This window comes from Plecotus auritus, assembly GCF_963455305.1.
Source record: "Plecotus auritus genome assembly, chromosome: 6".
In the NCBI taxonomy this organism is placed as follows: Eukaryota; Metazoa; Chordata; class Mammalia; order Chiroptera; family Vespertilionidae; genus Plecotus; species Plecotus auritus.
The window spans coordinates 118551643-118572430 of NC_137773.1; the positions used below are offsets into that span (position 1 = coordinate 118551643).

Sequence of the window (20788 nt, forward strand, 5' to 3'; positions counted from 1 at the left end):
TTCCAGGTTAGATTCTAATCAAGGGCACATGCCCAGGTTGTGGGCTCTATCTCCAGTTGGGGGCATGCAGGAGGCAGCCGATCGATGATTCTCTCTCATCATTGTCTCTCTCCTTCTCCCTTCCTCTCTGAAATCAATAAAAGTATATTTTTTAAAAAATGGGATTCAGCAAAGTCTGTGGCCTGAATGAGAACACACATAGAGACGGTTGCAAATGCCATTAAAAATGTCAGTAGGGCTTGACTGGATAGTCGGGTGCAGAGCAGGAAGTCTCGATGGTCACCTGCATTCTGACCAGGCTTCTGTGACCTCAGGCACATTACCAGCCCTCTCTGGACTCTGGCCTGCTTGCCTGTGCAATAGGAAGAAGTAATGTGACAGCTACACCAGCAGGCGCTCAAGGACTCACTGCAGCGCACAAGAGCTGCTGGCGGCGGCGTCCTCAACACTGAGCAGCACGGCCTCGTCCTTGTTTCATTCTAGAGCAGCCGTGGGCAAACTACGGCCCACGGGCCGGATCCAGCCCGTTCGGCTGTTCTATCCGGCCCGCGGAGCCGAAAGAGCGGAGAGTTCTCTTGCTCTCTCCCCTCCGCTCCTTTACTTTGAATTTATATTAGTTCACACAAACACTCCATCCATGCTTTTGTTCCGGCCCTCCGGTCCATTTTAAGAACCCATTGTGGCCCTCGAGTCAAAAAGTTTGCCCACCCCTGTTCTAGAGCCTTTCACAGACTGGAAACTAGATTTCTTCAAAAAATGTCTTCAGTAATGTGAACCTGAGGGGACCTAAGTGACTTTGTATGACGGGCTCCTGCGTGAGAGTGAGTGAAAGGTCGCCAGTGACCTTCTTTCTAAGTTAGAAGGCGGGTCCTCACCATGTGTTTGCTTCAGTTCTCATTCTAAACCATTATAAATTGTGGTGGAACTTTAAAAATTTGAAACATGCAATTTTAAAATGAAAAAATAGAAAGTCCATTTACTTCCTTTCAACTCCAAACCCCTCCCCCATAGGGGGAGCCCTGCATGCATGCTGAGGGGAGTGTCTGTGCTGGGCATGTTCACATGGGAGGCCAGCTAAACTTTTCAAAAGGAAAAAGTGCCAGTATATTTTCATATAAAAACAATAAATTTTTCATGCGCATATCTCTTTAGAAAAAAATCAAGGTTTTTTAAAAAAACCCCTCCCCCGCCAATGTTTTCATAATCTTAGCCAACAACAGTGTAGAGGCCTGCATTAAACACAAATCAATATTTGCCCAAGTCAGCTTTCACCCCACCAGCTGGGCGGTCCTGGTACAAGGTGGACGAGACTCGGGCACTGAGCCAGCCGCTCCCCCCGCCCCACAGCACACTTAGGAGGCTTTGAGGTGGCAGCAACGTGCCATCGTGGTGGTTATTGTGGGTTTGCTTTTTCACAAACCAGTGTCCAGCTTCTTTATAAAAACGAGAAATGAGGTGTGCGCTCAGTGCTTTAGGGAGGATTATTTATCAGATGTTACCTGCTCAACAGAGATCCCTGGTTTGCCCTCAAACTAATCTCTAACTGTGCTTACTTAGTGGCCTCCAGGCCAGGGTGCTGATTTCCGAAATCTGTTTCTAGCATTCAGGTTCAACACCCAGGGATCATTCATTGGTCCATAGGTCTATAGTTCCCAGAATGTCACCTGTAGAGCCCTGACACGCCTCGTGTCCCCCCACAGAACCAGACACCAGGGCCTGGCCTTGCTCGGCCCTCCCTCGCCTGAGCTATGAGTCTTATGCACATCCCAGTGTCAGTGCCTGGCAACCATCCAGGGTCCACGGACCACTGGGGGTCCGTGAGGTCAGAAAGGTTGGCGACCGCTGATCCAGGGAGTTCTTCTTGAGGACCCGGGTCTGCTTCTGAGGGTCGGTAAAGAGCGTCCCTTTCATTGATCCCCATGGGTCAGCCACAAGCCAGCACGCGCCCTCAGCACACCTCTGTCTGGCCAGTGAACAGACATGGCGCTTGGAAGCATTATTCTGAATGTGAATTCTCACCTTAGGCCTGATGTAGCCGGCACATGATTTTTGAGCAAGAACTGCTGAGTTCATATAGGGAGAGAGAAACGTGTCCATCACAGTTTTCCAAGGATCGATGACGTCATGTCATGCTGCCCGTCCCAGGCAGCTGCCTGGCTTTCCCACTGGATAAACCGTAGTATGTTGCCATCTAGTGGAGCACAGGCAAGTGGAAGATGAATGTGTTCTGACCACAGAGACGCAGAGCTCATCCAATCAGCCATGGAAATGAACTGACTCCCAAAGGCAAGTGCTGTAGACACCCCTGCAAGTCCCAGAGTTAGCAAGCTGACCTTAGTCATAGTGTCCTCCGCGCACAGACACTGCCTCTCAGTTCACATCTGCCATGGAGCCAACAGGCGTTTCACACACGGAACCAGCCAGGACCCTGCATTGCCATGGTCACCTGGGCGTAGGCAATTTCTTGTCCAACATCCTCGGCAATAGGCTTGGTCATTACAGGGTTATTTTAGGGTTTTTAAAATGTGGTTTTGAGGTTCCCAGGACCTTCCTTAGATACATTTTAGGTTTTTTCTACTGAATTCCCACAAAATGAGTAAGTTTATTTTTAGGAAAAGCAAACGCATGACTTCAGAAAGCAGGAGTTTCACATCTTAAATTGTAAATAGGCCCAGGAATGTCAGGTTGGAAGGTCTAGCCCCAGCTTGCCTGACACCCACAGGTTACTGTGGACGGCACACGCACACTGACTGCTCGCTGCTGTCTCTGCCCTTCTGCTTCTTTGCTTAGATCTCTCCCTGGGGCCACAGCCGCCGAGTGCGCATCAAACCTGAAGAAAATCTACACGGTACAGACGGTACAGGTAAGTCCGAGCAGGAGCACCCCCCAGGTGGTGCGTGCTGGACACTGAGTCTTGCACCCTGACCGCCCTGGGCTCTGCAGTTCTGTCCCCGGGCTCTCACCCACGCCGTGCTGGCACCCCGTGATTCTGTCCCAAGCTCTCACCCACGCCGTGCCGGCACCCCGTGGTTCTGTCCTGGGCTCGGTCAGACTCCAGCTCCCTGTGTGGGCTCTGCTTTTCCATCTGGAGGTGCTGGCACCACCACGGGCAACCGGGAGGAGCTGGCGGTGTCGAGTGTGGACATGAGGGTCTAAGACTAGTTTCCTCCTTCACGATCAAACTCCACGTCCTCAATTGGGCCAGTCTCCACCCTGTTAATTTCTGTAAAATTAGCATCCTGTGCACCTACTCCAGGTTGAAAGGAGGGTGAATAGCAGGGCCCTGGTACATCGAAGGTTCTGTTTCTTCTTCAGAACATTCCAGGAGGAAGTTTGCCAGTTTCCCTGAAATGAACGATTATCTATTGGGCAGAAGACTGTCCAGTGGCAGAGTTGCCCTCAGAACTGTGAGCTGGAGATTCGGCAGGTGGTCCTCTTATCTGACCCCTGTGTCATCACGTTAGGCTCACCTCACATTTTTCACCTCCCACCTGATCCCTGAGTTACCCAGTGAAGTCGCGGTCCTGGCCCTGGTACACAGGGAGGAAGCGGGGTTTCCTGCGTGGCCTGTAAGGGTTGTCCTGGCAATTAGTTCTGCTTTAATTTTTTCACAAGACAGTCTCAGCACCCACTAAGGGTTATCATTCAGCACAGAGGATGTCCTCCACCTCGCCCCACCCCTGCCACTTCCTCAGTCTTGGGGGTCCTTGTCCTGTGGCTGCGCTGTTCCTGTCAGACCCGCCAGGGGCACGGTCCCCTCTGCTCAGCGTTCCACACTGGAGGGTGTTCCCACAGTCCTCACAGAGGCGTTCTGCAGCCCCTTCCAGACGAGCTGGGAAAGGTTGGCTCTTCGTAAACTAATTCTCATCCAAACCCTAATGACCACACTGAATGGTGATGCTCAAGCAGGTTAGTCTCTGCCTCCATTTTCTTTCCTATGAAACTACAGAAGCTGAGCCTCCTGTGAGACGACCATTAGGACAGACACACAGACATGCACATTTCAGAGTTCAGGCCTGGCACTGTCATATGGCTAGTACTGCTGTTCCTATCACTCTGTTATCCTATATAATAAAAGCCTAATATGCAAATCGACCAAACGGCGGAATGACCGGTCGCTATGACGCACACTGACCACCAGGGGGCAGACGCCCAACGCAGGATCTGCCCCCAGGCCCCAGGCCAGTCACGCCACAGATTGGCCCTGATCACCAGCCAGGTCTAGGGACCCTATTGGTGCATGAATTTTGTGCACCGAGCCTCTAGTTTTTATATAATACTAGAGGCCTGGTGCATGAAATTCATGCACGGGGAGGGGGGGGGGGAAGGCTGTCCCTCAGCCCAGCCTGCGACCCCTTGAGGGATGGGGCCTAAACAGGCGGTTGGACATCCCTCTCAAAATCCAAGACTGCTGGCTCCCAACTGCTCACCTGCATGCCTGCCTGATTGTCCCTAACCACTCCCCTGCCAGCCTGATTGATGCCTAACTGCTCCCCTGCTGCCCCAATTGCCCCTAACTGCCCTCCCTTGCCAGCCTGGTCATCCCTAACTGCCTTTCCCTGCCAGTCTGGTCACCCCTAACTGTCCTCCCCTGCATGCCTGGTTGCCCCCAACTGCCCTCCCTGCTGGCCTGGTCATCCCTAACTGCCCTCCACTACAGGCCTGGTCCTCCCCACCTGCCCTCTCCTGCAGTCCTGGTCCCCCCCAACTGCCCTCCTCTGCCAGCCCAGTCACCCCCAACTGCCCTCCTCTGCTGGCCTGGTCACCCCTAACTGCCCACAACTGCCCTTCCCTGCAGGCCATCTTGTGGCAGCCATCTTGTGTCCACATGGGGGCGGCCATCTTGTGTCTTGGAGTGATGGTCAATTTGCATATTACTCTTTTATTAGATAGGATTTCTGTCTACCAGCCACTCTGTCTTCATTAGTTCTGGCTGCTCCAACAGAATTCCATAGACAGCTGGCTTCAACACCCAGGACATGGGTGCCAGCGTGGCTGGTTCCTGTGAGGGCCCTGTCCTGGTTTTCAGACAGCCATGTCCTTGCTGTGTCTTCCCAGAGCGCAGAGTAAGAGTGCAGCTTTCTGCCTCCTCCTGGAGGTGCTGTCCCATCCATCCTGATTACCTGCCAAGGGCTCTGCCCCTGCAGCCCTGTGACTGAGGAGGCCCCAGGAGAAGCAGCAGGTGACTGCCCTCCTCTTCCTCCCTCCCACCCCTAGTCCCGGGGAGCAGCCTCCTGGGCGTGCAGAGAAGTCGGTTATATTACAGTATGGGTCAGGTTCCACGCAGCACCATGGGCTTCATGCGACGCCATCTACTATCAGAAGGGTGTTGCAAGGCCCATCCCCAGCGTCGTGTGGAGGCAAATGCAGAGGAGTGTTTGCTCGGGGACCGCCGCATGCGAGGCATAAAACGTGGCTCCACTGCAGCCAGGAATGCTGTTTAACATCATGTTAACATTTTCTAGCAGAAAGTTAGAAAAAACACTGAGAAAAATCCATTTTGAATGGATAGGACTTAATGAGGATCTGATTTTTTTTCCTTAATTCATTAATTTTATAATATAGTGGCATAGTAAAAATCAATACTGGTTATATTACATGAAGTGTTTTTCTTTTAAAGATATTCTGGAGTGTGTACAATAATATCCCTCCTGTGGCTAGCCTGCCTTTGAGATGTAGTTATCATTTAATGAGAGGAGAGAGGCGACCACTTTGGTAAGTGTCCAGGGTTAACCTGAGGTTGGGGGAGGGAATGATTGTACCCCTCGTTAAGTACGTGATGCTGAATTGGAGTGCAAAGCACTTTTCTGCAGGTGCTGACATCATTTTAGCTGTTACTTAATTATGAACTAAGCCCCTCCCACTGCCCTGGTCACAGGGCTCAGGATGGCGGGAGGGTTTCTCGGCGCTCTTCCTGGAGGCCCGTTTAGTTTCACAGAAAGCCTTGGCTAGGCTGAGGTGTGGTGCGGCCCTTGGCAGTGTGTACCTAGGTGTTCAGTCAGGACCGCGCAGTTGGTGGGGGGCTGAGGGACAGATGGGTGATGCACCCTGTTGTGTGGAACAAGATCATGTCACCAAAGACACCTCTCTCCCATGGCCTGCACAATTCTGTGGGACTGCCGGGGCTGGGTATGGGCAGGGGCATTCTCTGATCGCTCAGTGCAGTGATGGGGACAAGGCCATGGTGCCTGGGCTGGAGTTCCAGATAGTAGCACATCCTTACAGCATGTGCCTCAGCTGTTCGGAGTTACGTACTCATTAATAAAAGGGGAATGCATGTCATCTCCTTTGGTAGCAAATGACAGGAATGAAATCTGAACCAAACAATGGAGTTTGGGCATGTAGCTGAACATCCAGGGCGTCTGAGGCTGGCAGGTGGTGCTCAGGTGCTGTGGAGACCGGCGCTCACTCTGTCGGACCTGCCTGCTCTCCTCGCGTTGGTTCAGTTCTCAGGCTCTCCCATCTGGGGTGGCAAATGGCTCACAGGACCTCCAGTCTTGCATCCTACGAGGTTATTCCTGTCAGCTTTGCCACCCAGGACAGTAGCAGGGCTGCTCCCATTGGCTCACATGGGGATCACAAGCCCCGGGAAGAGGCCTGGGCACAGCCGTCCCGCAGCGGAGTTTGTCTGGCACAGAGTGGGGACACGTGGCTCCTTACGGGAAGCCTGGGTGCTCTTACCAGCGAGGAAGCAGACACAGGAAGTCCTAGCCATTCCACCAAGGGGCGGGGGCTCCTGTAGACCTCGGTGGCAGTGCCCTCGTCTGGTGCTGCAGGGAGAGGCCCTTCCCTGGTGGGCCACTGTGCTAATTTATCCACCTGCTAGTCCAGGGTGAGGGCTGGGGTGCATCCCCTCCCTGCCATTGTGGTCACTGAATTCCACTTTCCTCCCTCTTCATCCCACCCCCATTCTTTTTATTTCATCTACTTCTGTTTTCAATAAAAGGACTGGGGGAGAGTTTATTGAAGAATACTGGTTGTTGTTTTTTTTTAAATGTCATCTGTTGTTAAAGTAAATGTATGTACAGCCACTTAATGCCCGAGTATAACTTTAGACTTTGGTCTTTGATCCAGGGAAGAGGAGAGTAATGCAAAGGGCGGCGTGTGGAAGATGAAAGTGCCCAAGGACAGCACGGTAGGTGCCTGGCCCTTTTCTAGAACTGGCCGAGCTGGGGGGCTGATTGCAGCTGATAACATTTTGTGCCTCCAACGCCTGCCTGGTCGCCTCAGAACAGGCCTGGGGGCAAGAAACTGTTCTGACTTTGGTGGGGTTTGCCTTACACGCTGCCTTGCGATTATACCTTGTGCTTCTCTGTGGAGGTGGTATAATCGCTTTACTGTGTCATAATGGTCTGAAGAGCTAATGCATACAAACTTTTACAGAAAGCTTATCGTCTTTCTGCACCAAGTGTAACTAGCATGTGGATGTTGGTTTTACAAAGTGAGAAGCAGGGTCCTTCCCACCAAAGGCTTGTGGAGACAGGCACATGGTTCTGAGGACGACCATGGCATGGCAAGCGGGGTTTCCTGCGAGGCTGATGAGAGCTGTTTGGAGGGAGGGCCTGATGGGATGCTGGTTTGCTGTGGCCAAGCCTCAGAAACCTCCGTTTCCCCGGGGTGGGGGGCTCTAATGTATCATGCTATCTGAAAATGAATGTTCAAATCTGTTCTTACGCCCTGGGAAACCAAAAGGCTTCTTTGAAAGTAGATGATAGGGCAAATGCTACCCATTCTCACCTTTTAGTGGTGTCTTTCATGTGGATAAGCTCAGAGAATTGCAGTGTCTCCAGGACCCATAGGCTTAAGCTAGAGTCATTTTCCTATAAGCACAGCCCTACTGATGCAGCAGGCTTGTTTGTTAAGGACGTGAGCTTGTAGTCACAATGTATAGCTCCAAACTTGCCTGTTGTGTGGCCTCCATAATAAAGCATGCCAGGAAGCAGATGCCCAGTCAGGTAGGTAAGTCCTGGGCCTTCACTCCGTCCCCCTTAAAAAGGAGAGGAAGTAGATAGTGTAAGAAGAGAGAATGTAGGTGTTTTAGTTTCAATAAGAACACGTTTTCCTTTTCATGTTGTTTTCTGACACTAGGCTTTGAGTTCTAGTAGAAACACTCCTGATGCCAACTTTCCGGGAGAGGCGGAAAGGCATGTCCATCCCTGTTAGTGCACTGGCCACGCTCAGTCCCAAATGATGCGCTGCGCGTCTGCAAGCATCGGCACCCGTGCAGCTCCGTGCCCGCCTAATGACAACAAGCGGGCGTCTGGTGGGCCAGCCTGTGCGCCCCGAAATAGGACGGGGACTTTCCCTGCCCCTCAGCTTCATCACCAAGTGTGTGAGGGACTCCCGCGGGGACAGACACAGTAGAAGGATGGTTTCTAGATGGGAGACAAGTGGTCCAGAAAAGAGAAGGAAGGAGAGCCCTTCTAGAGGGGGGAGGTCGCGATGGCTAGTTGGCCTCTGGGGTAAAAGCCCAGCGAGGCTGCCTCCGGCCATTAGCACGGCATAGTAAGCACTGAGATGCAGTTCATGTGGACTGTGCCCCGGAGTGCAGCGAGCAGACAGCTAACCATGAAATGGTGAGTCCTTGGAGTGCATTTGTGACTAATTCGTGGTCAAGGCGATCCTGAGTGGTTGGGCCCTATTGTCGTTCCCCGTTGGCCTCTGGAAACACACTCAGAGCAGCTGGTGGCTGCCCAACCAGGTTCACAGGCACTAGGCAGCCTGCCAGGACTCAAACCCAGTTCTGGGAGAGTTCAGAGCCTGTGGACCAGGGCAAGAGGATAAACGGGACCAAGAACTTTTTTTTTGGGGGGGTGAGGTGGGGACAGCTGGAAGACCTTTAGGCCTCGGGAACCTGTATGGCTCTTGAGTAGAAAGGACTCCATTGTTTCTCGCTGGTAGGAGGGAAAGCAGACCACCACTGGTTTTCTGGGGAAACGCACACATAGACTCAGCGCCTGTCACTTGGCGCAGACTCTCGAGGGAATGGGCATTTGCACGCTTCTAGTACTCAGTAACCCAGAAACCTTACGAAGCGCTCTTTCCTGGTTGACCTTTCAAGTGCCATAGAAACTGCAAGGAAAACAGAGAAGAGGGTTTGAAGAGAAGGATTTTACTAACAGCATTCAAGTGTAACTAGAAAGACGTAAATAAATCAGAAAGTTATGCCATTTGAATGCATCCCCCTCCCCATTGTTTTAATTTCATCAGTGGTGTCACTAGAAATTAGCTCTGTGATGTAGGACACCAAGGTTTTGGGACACGAAGTTAGTGGCTCTGAGGCACTGCATCTGTCTGCACAGTTACTTGGGGAGCAACACGGCACACGCCGCCTGTTTACACCTGTAGCTTGGAGGTGTGTCTGTGGGCACTAGACACGGGCGTGGCAAGTACACAGATGGTGGAAAATGGGACTTTCTTAGCTCCTGGGTATAATTGTCTAAAAATATATGTATGTTGTATTTTTTGTTTTGTTTTTTTGTTTTCTATTCTTTTTCACACCAGTCCACAGTTTGGAAAGAGTTGTTGTTAGCGACTATCGGGGAACAGTTCGCAGGCTGTGCCGCAGCAGGTAAAGAGCCGCGGGTGGGCGCTTGCCTTGTCCTGGTCCTTGCAGAAGTTCGTGTATGTCTGACTTTTTACATGTTTTGAAGTTGTTTATTTGTAACTGTGAAGTTACTTAGACTTTTTTCATGTGATTGTGGCATTTAGTGTTTTGTGTGTATGGACACATGCATATTTACATGTGTGTCTACTATATGTACGTCTGTGTATATGCATGTGTATGTGCCCTCATAACTCATCTTAACAGTGTCTGTGGTCCTCTGTCCAAGATAAATAGGCAGAAAGGAAAGGAAGTTGGTTTCAAGTGGGCTCTTGGAGGTGGTGTTAGGTGGACACAGTTGTTTCTGTCCCTCCAGGCCCTGCCCCTCCTCCGGTCCCGGGGGTCCCCTGCTCACAGGGTGTGATAAGGGGTGGGCAGCATTATTGGTTGTGACCCCCCCCCCCAATTGAGGCTAAAATATAAGGTCTTCAGAACTTGACTTTGGAGACCACTTTCAAATACCGAGTGAATTTCTGAGAGCCCCGAGAGTACATTTTTATTTTGCTTTTTTTGTATGAAACCACTCAAAGAACTGCTCATTTCAAGTTGTGTTTCTCTTGGGCAGTTCCTCTGGAGGATCCTGAGGTAACATTTAGGATAACATTTTCCTGTTCAGCTTTCAGTTACGATTTTTTAAAACAAATTGGTGTTGACTAATTTGCCAGCAGCTGTGTTTGTTGGTGGTGTGACCTGTAGGGGCCGGGCCATGGCGAGCCTCCAGCTCATCCATCAGCAGTTCTGATATTTCTGCTATTGTTTTGCTTTCTTTTCACACCACTCTTTCATTAAGATAAAACCTGGGTTAGATGAAATCATCTTAAAAATAAGATTCCTTTTATTTTAACAGGGAGTGGTTAGCAACTTCACAATATTGCAGGCAAAATGCATCCGAGGTATAATTTATAAATACAGACATCCTGGGAGAGGAAGTTTTTCGTATGAATTATTCGTTTCCAGAACCAGGGAAAGTTAGCTAGTAATAGTAAACAGGATTAAGTGAAGGAGGCCTATTGTTCTGTGGTTGACTCAGGAGAGGAGAGCGCCTTTAGCGATTAACCATTAGCCTGCCAGGAACCTGACTCTGCTGCTTGCAGCCAGTCAGCTCATCCCGGCCGCACGTCCCCCTTGAGCTGCGCTCCCCTGGCTGTGATGACCCAGATTAACCAGGCTCTGTGACCGACTCCGCTTCTGGCTGTTCCGTGCTTGCTGATGGGCCTGCCGTGGCACAGGAGCCGTGCCTGCGGCCAGCACCACGCCAGACTGACACTGCCCGCCGTCCCTCAGCCTCTCTGGCCAGAGGTGCAGAAGTGGGCAGTGGCAGGGCTGGGATGCTGAGGTCTGAGCAGCGACCTCATGGGCATTCCTGAAAGGGGTAAACTGCAGGGCTCCCCTCTTCACTGGGTGGTTTTATTTTCACATAAAATTTAATGTAGGTGAGCTCCAGCAAGTATATGTTGAAGGTGTAAACAAAAGAAAGGTTTTGATGAAATAAGAAGTTCCCGTTGAATGGCTGTGATTGGGGCTGTTTAGGTTTTTGGAAATTTTTGGTGAATGTGACATACACAGGAAAGAGTACCAGCTGTAACGTGCAGAGCTTGATAACTGTTCGCAAGGAAACAGACCCTGCACCGAGCACCCAGAGCCCCTCCTCACCCTCCCTCCCAACTGGCCGCCATCCACCTGCAACATCACACATTTGTGAAAATGGAACCATTTAGTGCCAAATCATAACTGTTTAGCTGGACCAAATTCACTTAAAAAGGAAATAAAAAGGAGAGAGGGACTGAGGAAGAGAAGGAAGGAGGAAAGAAAGGAAATGTTTCACTGAAGAAATTACTTAAATTTACAGCTTAGGCAAAGCATGTTTATTAAAGCGACATTTTCTACTTTTGATGCTTACCTTTCTCATTTGACTTATTGGAGCTGAGTGTGCAGCTGCTGAGAGCTGACCCTGGTTCATTAATGAGCCATGAACACGTAAAACCGGAGTCAGAAGGCGTTACTCCCATCGTTTTGCTGCAGGTTAGCCTACACAGCGTGGCTGCAAGGGAGTGTGTGAGAGGAGAGAAAGCCTTACTTCTCCAGATGCCATTCTCAGATATCTTCAAGGTCCCCCTACATCCACAATTGAGTGGTTTTTAAAAAGACCTCCTTTAATTAATGTGGGTAAATGCTCTCATGTCCACCCGCTGTAGCACCGTCACAGCATAGCCTCACTCCAGAAGCGTGTTCTCTTGCTTCATGCACGGTGTGAACAGACGGATGGATGGTCATTGATTCTCTAGCCCAGTGGTCGGCAAACTCATTAGTCAACAGAGCCAAATATCAACAGTACAACGATTGAAATTTCTTTTGAGAGCCAAATTTTTTAAACTTAAACTTCTTCTAACACCACTTCTTCAAAATAGACTCTCCCAGGCTGTGGTATTTTGTTTAAGAGCCACACTCAAGGGGCCAAAGAGCCGCATGTGGCTAGTGAGCCGCAGTTTGCCGACCATGGCTCTAGCCCACCGCCTCCAAGTCCACACACACAAAGGGAGTGAAGCCCTGGAGAACGAGGAGAATTCATAGGAAAGGAGACAAACCACAAAAAGCAGAAAGAGCAACTCGAAATACACAGCCTGGGTCCAGTTAGTGTTGGGGCGAAGAGTACTAATCACCCCAGGATAGCTGAACACTTGGCAGGAAGTTAGGAGAAATACTTCTGTTTCAACAAAGACAGCAGAGCATGGAGGAAAAGTGCATTTGAGTTCACTTGGCTTTCAGAGGGCCGAGTTACGCAACTCATTTTAGAAAAGGTCTCATCAAAACAGAGTAAGAAATAGTCAAAAAGCTTTGGTAACAGGTCAGAAAGGATGGATGACTTATCTGGAAAATGTGGCTAGAATACTTAGTTTATCTAAGTCCCTGGTTAAATGTGATGTGATTGTTACAGCTTTCGCCCAATAACTTGCTTTTTGTCCAACAATTCTCTTTAGAAACAAGTATTTATTATGGGTGCTCTTGTGCCACCTTCTTTATATCATCTTATTTATAACTTACAGATAAAATAGTAAGTGCTTAGAAAACAAGCTGGCAGACTTGACATTGTCGCTCATTTCTTTATTCCTGTCTTCCCTCAGATGACGAAGTCATAGGAGTCAGCGTTAGCGTTCGGGACCGAGACGACGTGGTCCAAGTCTGGAATGTAAATGCCTCTTTAGTGGGCGAAGCGACCGTTTTAGAAAAGATCTATGAACTCCTGCCCCACATATCTTTTAAAGCAGTATTTTATAAACGTAAGTGCTTCGTTTCCAGTTATTACTTTCTAGATAATTCTGTCATACTTATAAAAATAGAAACTGTGTTGCAAATGAGGTGAAGGCAGAATCACTTGAAGTTCTATAATCCAGAAAATATTTATGAAAACATTTAAATGTATTTTTTAAAAGTTTAGTCTCAGAAATTAGAATGAGATTTAATTCTTGCCTACTAGTAAATGCGTGGATCAGAAAAGGAGATACACGGTGTGTGTATCATTTCAAAAATTTAAACCTGATTTTGAATTTGTCATTCTCAGAAAAAAATCACCTTCTATGTTAAGCAACAGTAACCAAAAATGTTGCTGTGTGAGCTGGCAGGTAGGGCTCGGTCCTCCTTCAGCAGCGGGTCCTTCTTGTGTTGCATCTGTGTTCGTGGAGGAGCTGCGCACGGGGACGGGATGTTCTGCTGAGACACCCACGCGGCCTTGGCGGTGACAGGGACACAGAACTAGGGACACGTTAAAGTGTGACTAGGCGTGTGGACCCATTGTTTCCATCAGTGGTCATGTTCATTGCTTTGTGTGCTATTTTGAAAAAGTCACTTTTGTCCAAATGCAAACCCAGGCTAGCGCCACCAAATCCATGCTTGGAGCTTTAGCTGTGGGCCGCAGGCACCAGTGAGATGCTGGGGCGAAGCCGTCCGCCCTGCTGTGGCTACATTTCCTGTGTCCCAAACTGTTCCGAGAGTCAGCAGCCCAGTTTTCTAACTCCTGTGATCCACTGACAGGTGCCCAGATGATAAGCAGTATTTTAGTATTACTCAGAAAGGAGAGTAAAAGGCTCCCAGTGAGATGGACACACTTGATTCTGGGGTGCCCCAGGGGGACAAGGCACATCTTAGAATTACTAAAATACGCTTCATTTTTCTCAGCCCCCTTGCCAAAAAGGAGGGAAAACATCAAATTTTGTTCCCTCAGAAATCACACATCAGGCGGAGTGACTGAGGCCCGCAGCTGCCACAGGTATTCAGGCGACGCCCAGCTTCCCCACGCCAGGCGACAGTTCACATAGAGACCAAGCTGCGGGCAGAAGTCCTCACTGCTGTGTGGTGCAGAAGCTGCACGTTGTAGAGACAGTGTTCATCCTTAAGGAACATTAGTGCATTTTCAGTCCAAATGTTAATTGAAAGGTCACTGAGCGTTAAACCACAGCAGGAACTCTGGAAGGAAGCCTTGCACGGCCATTTGTGATGGGCCAAGCACCCTTCCCGCCCTCGAACCTGCGCCGCTGTCACGCCAGAGGAAAGGCGGTGCGGACTCCTGTCAGGTCCTCGGACTTGCTTCAGCGGTGACCTTCAGCAAGTCACCTTCTCATCCTCACTCCCATTTAAGTAGCCAGGAGGTTGGTCTTAAATGATCTCCAAGGTCCCTTCTACTTCAAAATTATGTGATTACATTTCCAGGTAACATGTCGGTTAGCAGCAGGTCCAACATGATAGGAGGGTTTCGTTAGATAATTTGGCCATAGAGTAACTAGGCCGTTTTTTAGGGCAGTGGCAGCCAGCAGTTGAGACTGAACAAGAGTGAGTCCCTGCTTAGCTTTATGATGGGCAGGCGCTTGGGGAGCCCAACAGAGGGAGAGCTGGCCACAGCTGGGCCAGTTGAGTCAGCTGAATAGGCCCCTGAAGATGGATTCCATTGGCAAGCCCGTGGGTGATGCAGCACTGGCTACAGGTCTCAGTGGAGTCCATGTTGTAATGGTGTAAGTTAACATCTAAAAAAATCTAAGATTATGCAAATAAAATTTTGAATTGGAAAAAAAGAAGTAATTCTCTTTATTTTATAAAAAGCAGGCAGTCCTTTACTCAGTAGAGTTCTATGTGCTACAGACTTGATTTGGAAAACTGAGGTTTGGGCAGGAACTCAAGGCTTGATGAGGAGCAGCTGTGGAGTGAGCTGGGTGGAAATGGCCACCTGCCTGCATCTGCCGTGCTCCTGGGACCCGGTGATAGAATTTCTTCACAGGGCGCAGAGCCCGGCAACACAGCAGACTCCCCCACAGGGTGGATAAGAAATGGGCTGTTGATAAGTTTATGTGTAATTTGGATAAAGTTTGGTTATTTGACCGAGAAACTGCTAATGTGTAGAGAGCCCTCTCCCCAAATTCTGTTAGGTTAGCAGAGCAGCTGAATGGCAGATGTCTTTTCTGATGTGAAAATTGTTTAGAGCAGAGGTTGGCAAACTATGGACTTAAAGCCAAATCTGGCCCCTCGTCGCCTGTTTTTGGGCTACAACTAAGAATGGTTTTCACATTTTCAAACGGTTGGAAAAAAAACAGAAAAATATCTACAGTGCATGAAAACTGTGTGAAATGTATATGTCAGTGTCATGTATGTAGAAAGCATATTGGTACCTAGCAATGCCCATATGTGTACATATCATATATGGCTGCTTCATGGCACAGTGGCAGAGTTAGCAATTGGCACAGAGACCCTATGCCTGCAAAGCCTAAAATCTTTATTCTGTGCCCCTTTCCAGAAAAAGTTTGCTGAGTCCTGGGCTTGAGCATTTCTGTAGCCCCTCTCTCCAGGCTCAGGCGAACAGCCTCCCTCTGCTCCAGGGCTCTCCAGCCCATGCTCTATTCTGCAGGCTCCATGGCCCATGCATGCCGCACCACGGGGTTCCCTCACTCTCAGAAGCCAGGAAGTCTTAGGATAGTTAGGATCTCTTGATATTTTTATTTTATTTTTTTGTTTTTCCTCACCTGAGGATATTTTTCCCATTGATTTTTAGAAAAAGTGGAAGGGACAGGGAGAGACAGAAACATCGATGTGAAAGAGTCATATTAATTGGTTGCCTCCCACATGTGCCCAAGCAGGACCAGGGATCAAGGCTGCAACTGAGGTACATGCCCTTGATCAGAATCAAACCTAAGACCCTTCATTTCAAGGGCTGATGCTCTATCCCAGCCGTGGGCAAACTACGGCCCACGGGCCGGATCCGGCCCGTTCGGCTATTCTATCCGGCCCACGGAGCCGAAAGAGTGGAGGGTTCTCTTGCTCTCCCCTCCGCTCCTTTACTTTGAATTTATATTAGTTCACACAAACACTCCATCCATGCTTTTGTTCCGGCCCTCCGGTCCAGTTTAAGAACCCATTGTGGCCCTCGAGTCAAAAAGTTTGCCCACCCCTGCTCTATCCCCTGATCCACACGGCTAGGGTTCGGGCCTCTGGATTTTCATCCCTGGAGCCCAGAGTTGCCGCAGGGCGTGGCTCCCCATGTGACCAGCGGCACTGCCTATTGGATTGCAGAGCAGACCAGTTTACTGGTGTCTGCCCTGAAAATCTTCCTTAAAAAGAAAAACACATAAAAAGTTAAATGTTTGTAGTTCTCCTTGCGGGAACTGTCAAGCCAGTCTGCATGTCAGGACCCTTAGGAGCATAGGCGTGCTTCTCTAGGTGTTTTGTCCAGGAGAAGAGCAGGCGGCTGAGCAGGCTGGTTCTGCAGGGAGATGGAGCAGCTGTTGAAATTAGGACTGAATTCTGGGAAAAGCCTTGGAGGCGAATGGGCCGCTGTGCCTCTCTGGACCCCTCCACGGTGGGGGTGGGGGTGGGGGTGGGCAGGGCCAGGCAGAGCAGGGGTCTGCACTTGACACCAGACTTTCCATCTCCCATTTCCCACTTCCACTTTTTAAAGTTTTAAGTCTTTGAAAAAGAGTTGATAATTTTTTTAGTCTCGGGTTTTTTAAAATGTCGTTCGTAATTTTGAAAGCCAGACAGTAGAGCTGGGAGGGGAAAATACACTTGGGAAAAATAAAAAACCCATCAATTTTATGGGCTTTCACTTCCCACAGAGGGCGTTCAGAGGTGGAGACGTAATTGCTACTCCCGGATTGTTCTTTGTTTTGTTTTGGTTTTGTTCTATTTTATTTCTAAAGGCAGGCTCGTGCGCCAGTGGCCTGCCTGGGTAACAGGAGGTCCCTCCCTATGCATGCATTCTGTGGGTGCATTTTCCCTGCGGCATTTGCTGGAGCCCAGCATGTTCTCTCCATCAGCTTGTCGGATGACTCACCCTCCCGGCACAGCAAAAGAAACAGGCAGTGTGCCCACTGCGTGCTTATTCCTTGTTTTAATGTTCATTATTACGTTTCTCAGGAAATGCACGCCTTCGCTAGCAGTTACTGGCACAGAAAGGTATCTGAGTTCTTGCCAACATTTGGGGAAACAGTGAGATAGATGCCTTAGAGAAGGGTTGCCCCATCCTTTGCTTAAAGTTTTCTTTCCTTTTTTTCTTTTTTGTTTTTTTCTGCCCTTTAGCCCATGAAGAGCATCATGCTTTTGAAGGTGGACGTGGAAAGCACTAATTGCACTCTGTAAAGAATTCTTTGTCCTTTGCTGATTGGTTTTGGAAACGGTCTTAACAGGAGGGAGAGTGAAGAGAAGACTTGCCGAAGTCCGATGCTGGTCACTTAGTGGGCTTCGGTCCTGCAGATGGGCAATTAGAACTCCAAGTGGCAGGTGGGGTGGGGGAGATTGGGTTTCGACCGTCACATTGCTTGGTTTTGTGTTTTGGTTTTTGCTTTTTTGCTTTGTGTGTTATTTTCAGTCCAAGTTTTTTGCCCTTTTAAATTCCGTGTTTGGTCTAATTACTGTTTTATGCACTCTCCTTTCGTGGAGGCGCAGGAAATCAGTTCCCCTTTAAGGGGCGGGGCTGTGCCTAGTCATAGGACATGCATCCTCGTGACAGGACTGCTTCGGAAGCCACGCTGTTCTCGCAGGAAGCCCGCTGGTGAGACCTGTCTTGGTTACTCCTGGTTGTGACACACCCCTCTGTGCCATGCACTGGGCATTGTTTTTTCTGTGTTTGGGAGAAGCAAAACTACACATCAGATGTTGCACTGACAGCACACACATCTTTTATCTTTCCTTTTTAAAACTTCTTTTTTGGCAATAAAAGGAAGATGATATAGCTGGGTTAACTCACATGAAAACTGTAATGACACATTGAGTATCAGGGTACAACTCAAACTCGAGTTTGGACTCTGGACATATTTCTAACCGAGGGTCCATCGGGCCTTTTCGCAGGAAGGTGAGACGGTGACAGGCTCCCCCAGATGAGAAGCCCCTTCTGGTTTCAGAGGAGAGAACTAACTCTAGTTGCTTGTGAAGCTCCTCCCACCCAGGGCTCTCCACATCGATTGACACATTTTGTGAAATGACCCCTTTGCCTGCTCTGATTGTGTCATTTCTGGTAATCAGTAGTCCCCCAAATTGGGCAACTTTGCCTTTTTTTCATTTCGGGGCAGGAAGTTAAATCTCATTTCCAAAATGAATGTGAACATTCACAAAGTAGAACTTGGAGTGCATATTTGTTCATATTTTTGGAATTGTTCATATATATTGTACTATGTTACCAAAGAAATTCTGGTTTTACTGGAAGGAAACGGCCACGCTTTGGAACGCTGAGACCTGCTCAAAGCACCCTGTCTCACGTCTTGACTGCCGGCTTCTGCTTTTGCCTGAGGGGGTCGCTTGAAGCTGCCTGTCCTCCTAGTGACCTTTGGCGCCAGGGTCGCTCGCACACGCTTATACATTACACAGAAGGGCCGGTGCTCAGAGCTTCATTGGACCCAAGATTTTTACTCTCCAGCAGAGAGCCAGGAAGGCCCTGCAGGCCTCCAACCAGTGTTTGTAAATAAAGTTCTTCAAACATTTAAGTGGACTTTCTGCAGCATCTGCTTAGGAAAGCTGTGCCCTTCATTTGCATCACTAACCACGTCTACCATAATAACGATGGTCATCGTTTTTTTAAAAATGCTTTGTTTCTAAACTTGAGTTTCTTCAGTGATTTTTAAATAAGGTATAAGGATATCAGACCCATTTTTCAAAAGCCTGAAACTTGTTGCTTTAAATATTGTACTAACGTCCAACTTGTTTTTAATATTCATCAAGAATTAAAAAATTATTCTGGACAGGAATTAAAATTCTTTTTATAATATAAGTATTTTTCTGATAGATTAGAAAAGATATAATTGACTTATCTTCATTATAATTGTTATATACATTTCCATAAGTAAATGGATTTTGAAGTATTTTTATTTTTGAACTTTATTTAAAAGCATTGTGATATGTTCAACTTTTGCATGTATATAGCTTTTAAAGTAATAAAATTAAAAAAAATAGGAATGTTAGGCTCACATTACTGTTTTCTAGTTTATATTGTTTATGATCGTGAAACACCGGTTAACACACACAGTGGGTGTCTGTCCTGGAGGGCTTGTGCAGCTGTGGTTGACCCTGTGGCAATGCCAGCTGTGGGAAGGGTTTAGTTGTTTAAGAACTTATCATCTAAATCACTTTAAGAGGATTTTGTCAGATTTTGCTTTCGAAAATGTTTAACTGAATATTTAGTTCATAAGAGATGTATGAGCTGAGCTAATGTAATCAGTTAAAAGCCTCTCATTACCTTCTTGGATTACAGAAGCCAATACTCTTCTGAGACAAGGAAATTCTGTGGGGCATGTGACTTGTCTGTTGGGGCAGCGCCCCCATGTCGGCCAGTGCCGGGGAAGTGGGCCTTTCGGTCGGGTTCTGGGGTTTGTTCAGCCAATCCTAGCAGGTGCACACGGGGCCAGAGGGCCCCTTTCTTGCCTGGGTTCCCAGGGCCTAGGATGCAGAGCCAGGGACTCGGAGCCTGTGTTTCCTCACTCCCGTGAGGCCCAGCTGTGAGAGCAGGCTTGCCTGTTTACACCAGGAAAGTGCACCTGTGACATGAGAGCGGCTACTTCTCACTAAGAGGAAACTCCAATTTCCACTTGCTCCCCAGCACTCCTCAGGACTGGCTCACGACCCTGCCTTCCCACACTCACCACTCTTCCCCAGTTTTGATGCAAGGGGAGAGTTTACAGTGAACACGTATATTTACTATAATGTGGCTGTTAAATGCATGGTACAGTTGATGGAGAAAAAACTGAAAAGGAAAACAAATCTAATAAACTGACTCTAACCTTCTCACCTTTCTTCTTGAATTTAGCTCATGTACCCAGTCACAGCCTTTATAGCTGGAAGAAGTTTTGAGTAAATTGGGCCCATAGATGCAGCACACAGTCCACCCAGCCACCTGCGCTTTGGCAGAGGACATGGGCCAACAAGAGCAGAGCTGGGCTTGGAAGTCTCCAGCCCCCCCACCCCCACCCCCACCCCCAGTCCAGGTTCCTTAGCCCGAGAGCCGCATCAGCCTGACTCCCCCACCCCCCTGCAAGCCTCCAGCAGCACCAAGTCTGCCATCTGGCCAGGATGAGGCTTCCTCGCCAGAAACGGTTCCGCCTGCCCAGTGCCAGCGGCTTGTCCCTGCCCTCTGCCTGCAGGGTCCTCTGAAAGGGCCTGACTGGCAGGGGCGGGGCATTGCTGGGAGAACCCTGTCCTTGACCAGCCCACGCCTTGCAGAGCCGTCGCACGGTGGCGCTGCCCTCCCGCCTGCCCTGGCTCAGCGCATAGTTTATTCAGCTGTTTGTGTAATTATTTTGAGAGTCCTGCATTTTGCTCTTATGATTTTATAAAATATGGTACTACCCACTGGAGGTTTAGCTCTCCTGCACCTAATAAACCGTCAGATAGAATTCTCCAGATGTGCTTAAAACTCAGCTCTTAGGCTCTCATTGAGCCTTTAAGCAGTTCTAAAGAGAAAGAATGAAATAAAGGAACATGTAGGAAATATTTTCTCAATATTGTGCCCAAAGGGAGAAGTAAAATTGTAGTTAGATTTTTTTTTAGCTTTGTGAATATGGAACTCCCCTTTTAAATGTGTCTATTGTTTGACGTTTCCTATATTCTGTTTCCGTAAGATTTCACTTAGTATAAATGAAAGTAGAGGACTGCCTGTAGTAGTTTATTTCTTAAAAGATCAGATCAATTCAGATCAATTAAAAATTACTTAAGAGTTTG

General features: G+C 48.7%; 1 protein-coding gene across 1 annotated transcript in view; it reads left to right on the forward strand.

Annotated features, from left to right (window-relative positions):
• Window positions 1-20041, forward strand: part of EIF4E3 (eukaryotic translation initiation factor 4E family member 3) — a 28875-nt gene extending 8834 nt beyond the window's left edge. The window contains exons 2-7 of the mRNA XM_080672148.1: window positions 2791-2863; window positions 5621-5715; window positions 7075-7135; window positions 9505-9571; window positions 12727-12882; window positions 17162-20041. Coding sequence (XP_080528274.1) covers window positions 2791-2863; window positions 5621-5715; window positions 7075-7135; window positions 9505-9571; window positions 12727-12882; window positions 17162-17208 — 499 coding nt within the window. The 3' untranslated portion in view covers window positions 17209-20041. The remainder of the gene's footprint in view (window positions 1-2790; window positions 2864-5620; window positions 5716-7074; window positions 7136-9504; window positions 9572-12726; window positions 12883-17161) is intronic.
• The last annotated feature ends 747 nt before the right edge of the window (window positions 20042-20788 follow it).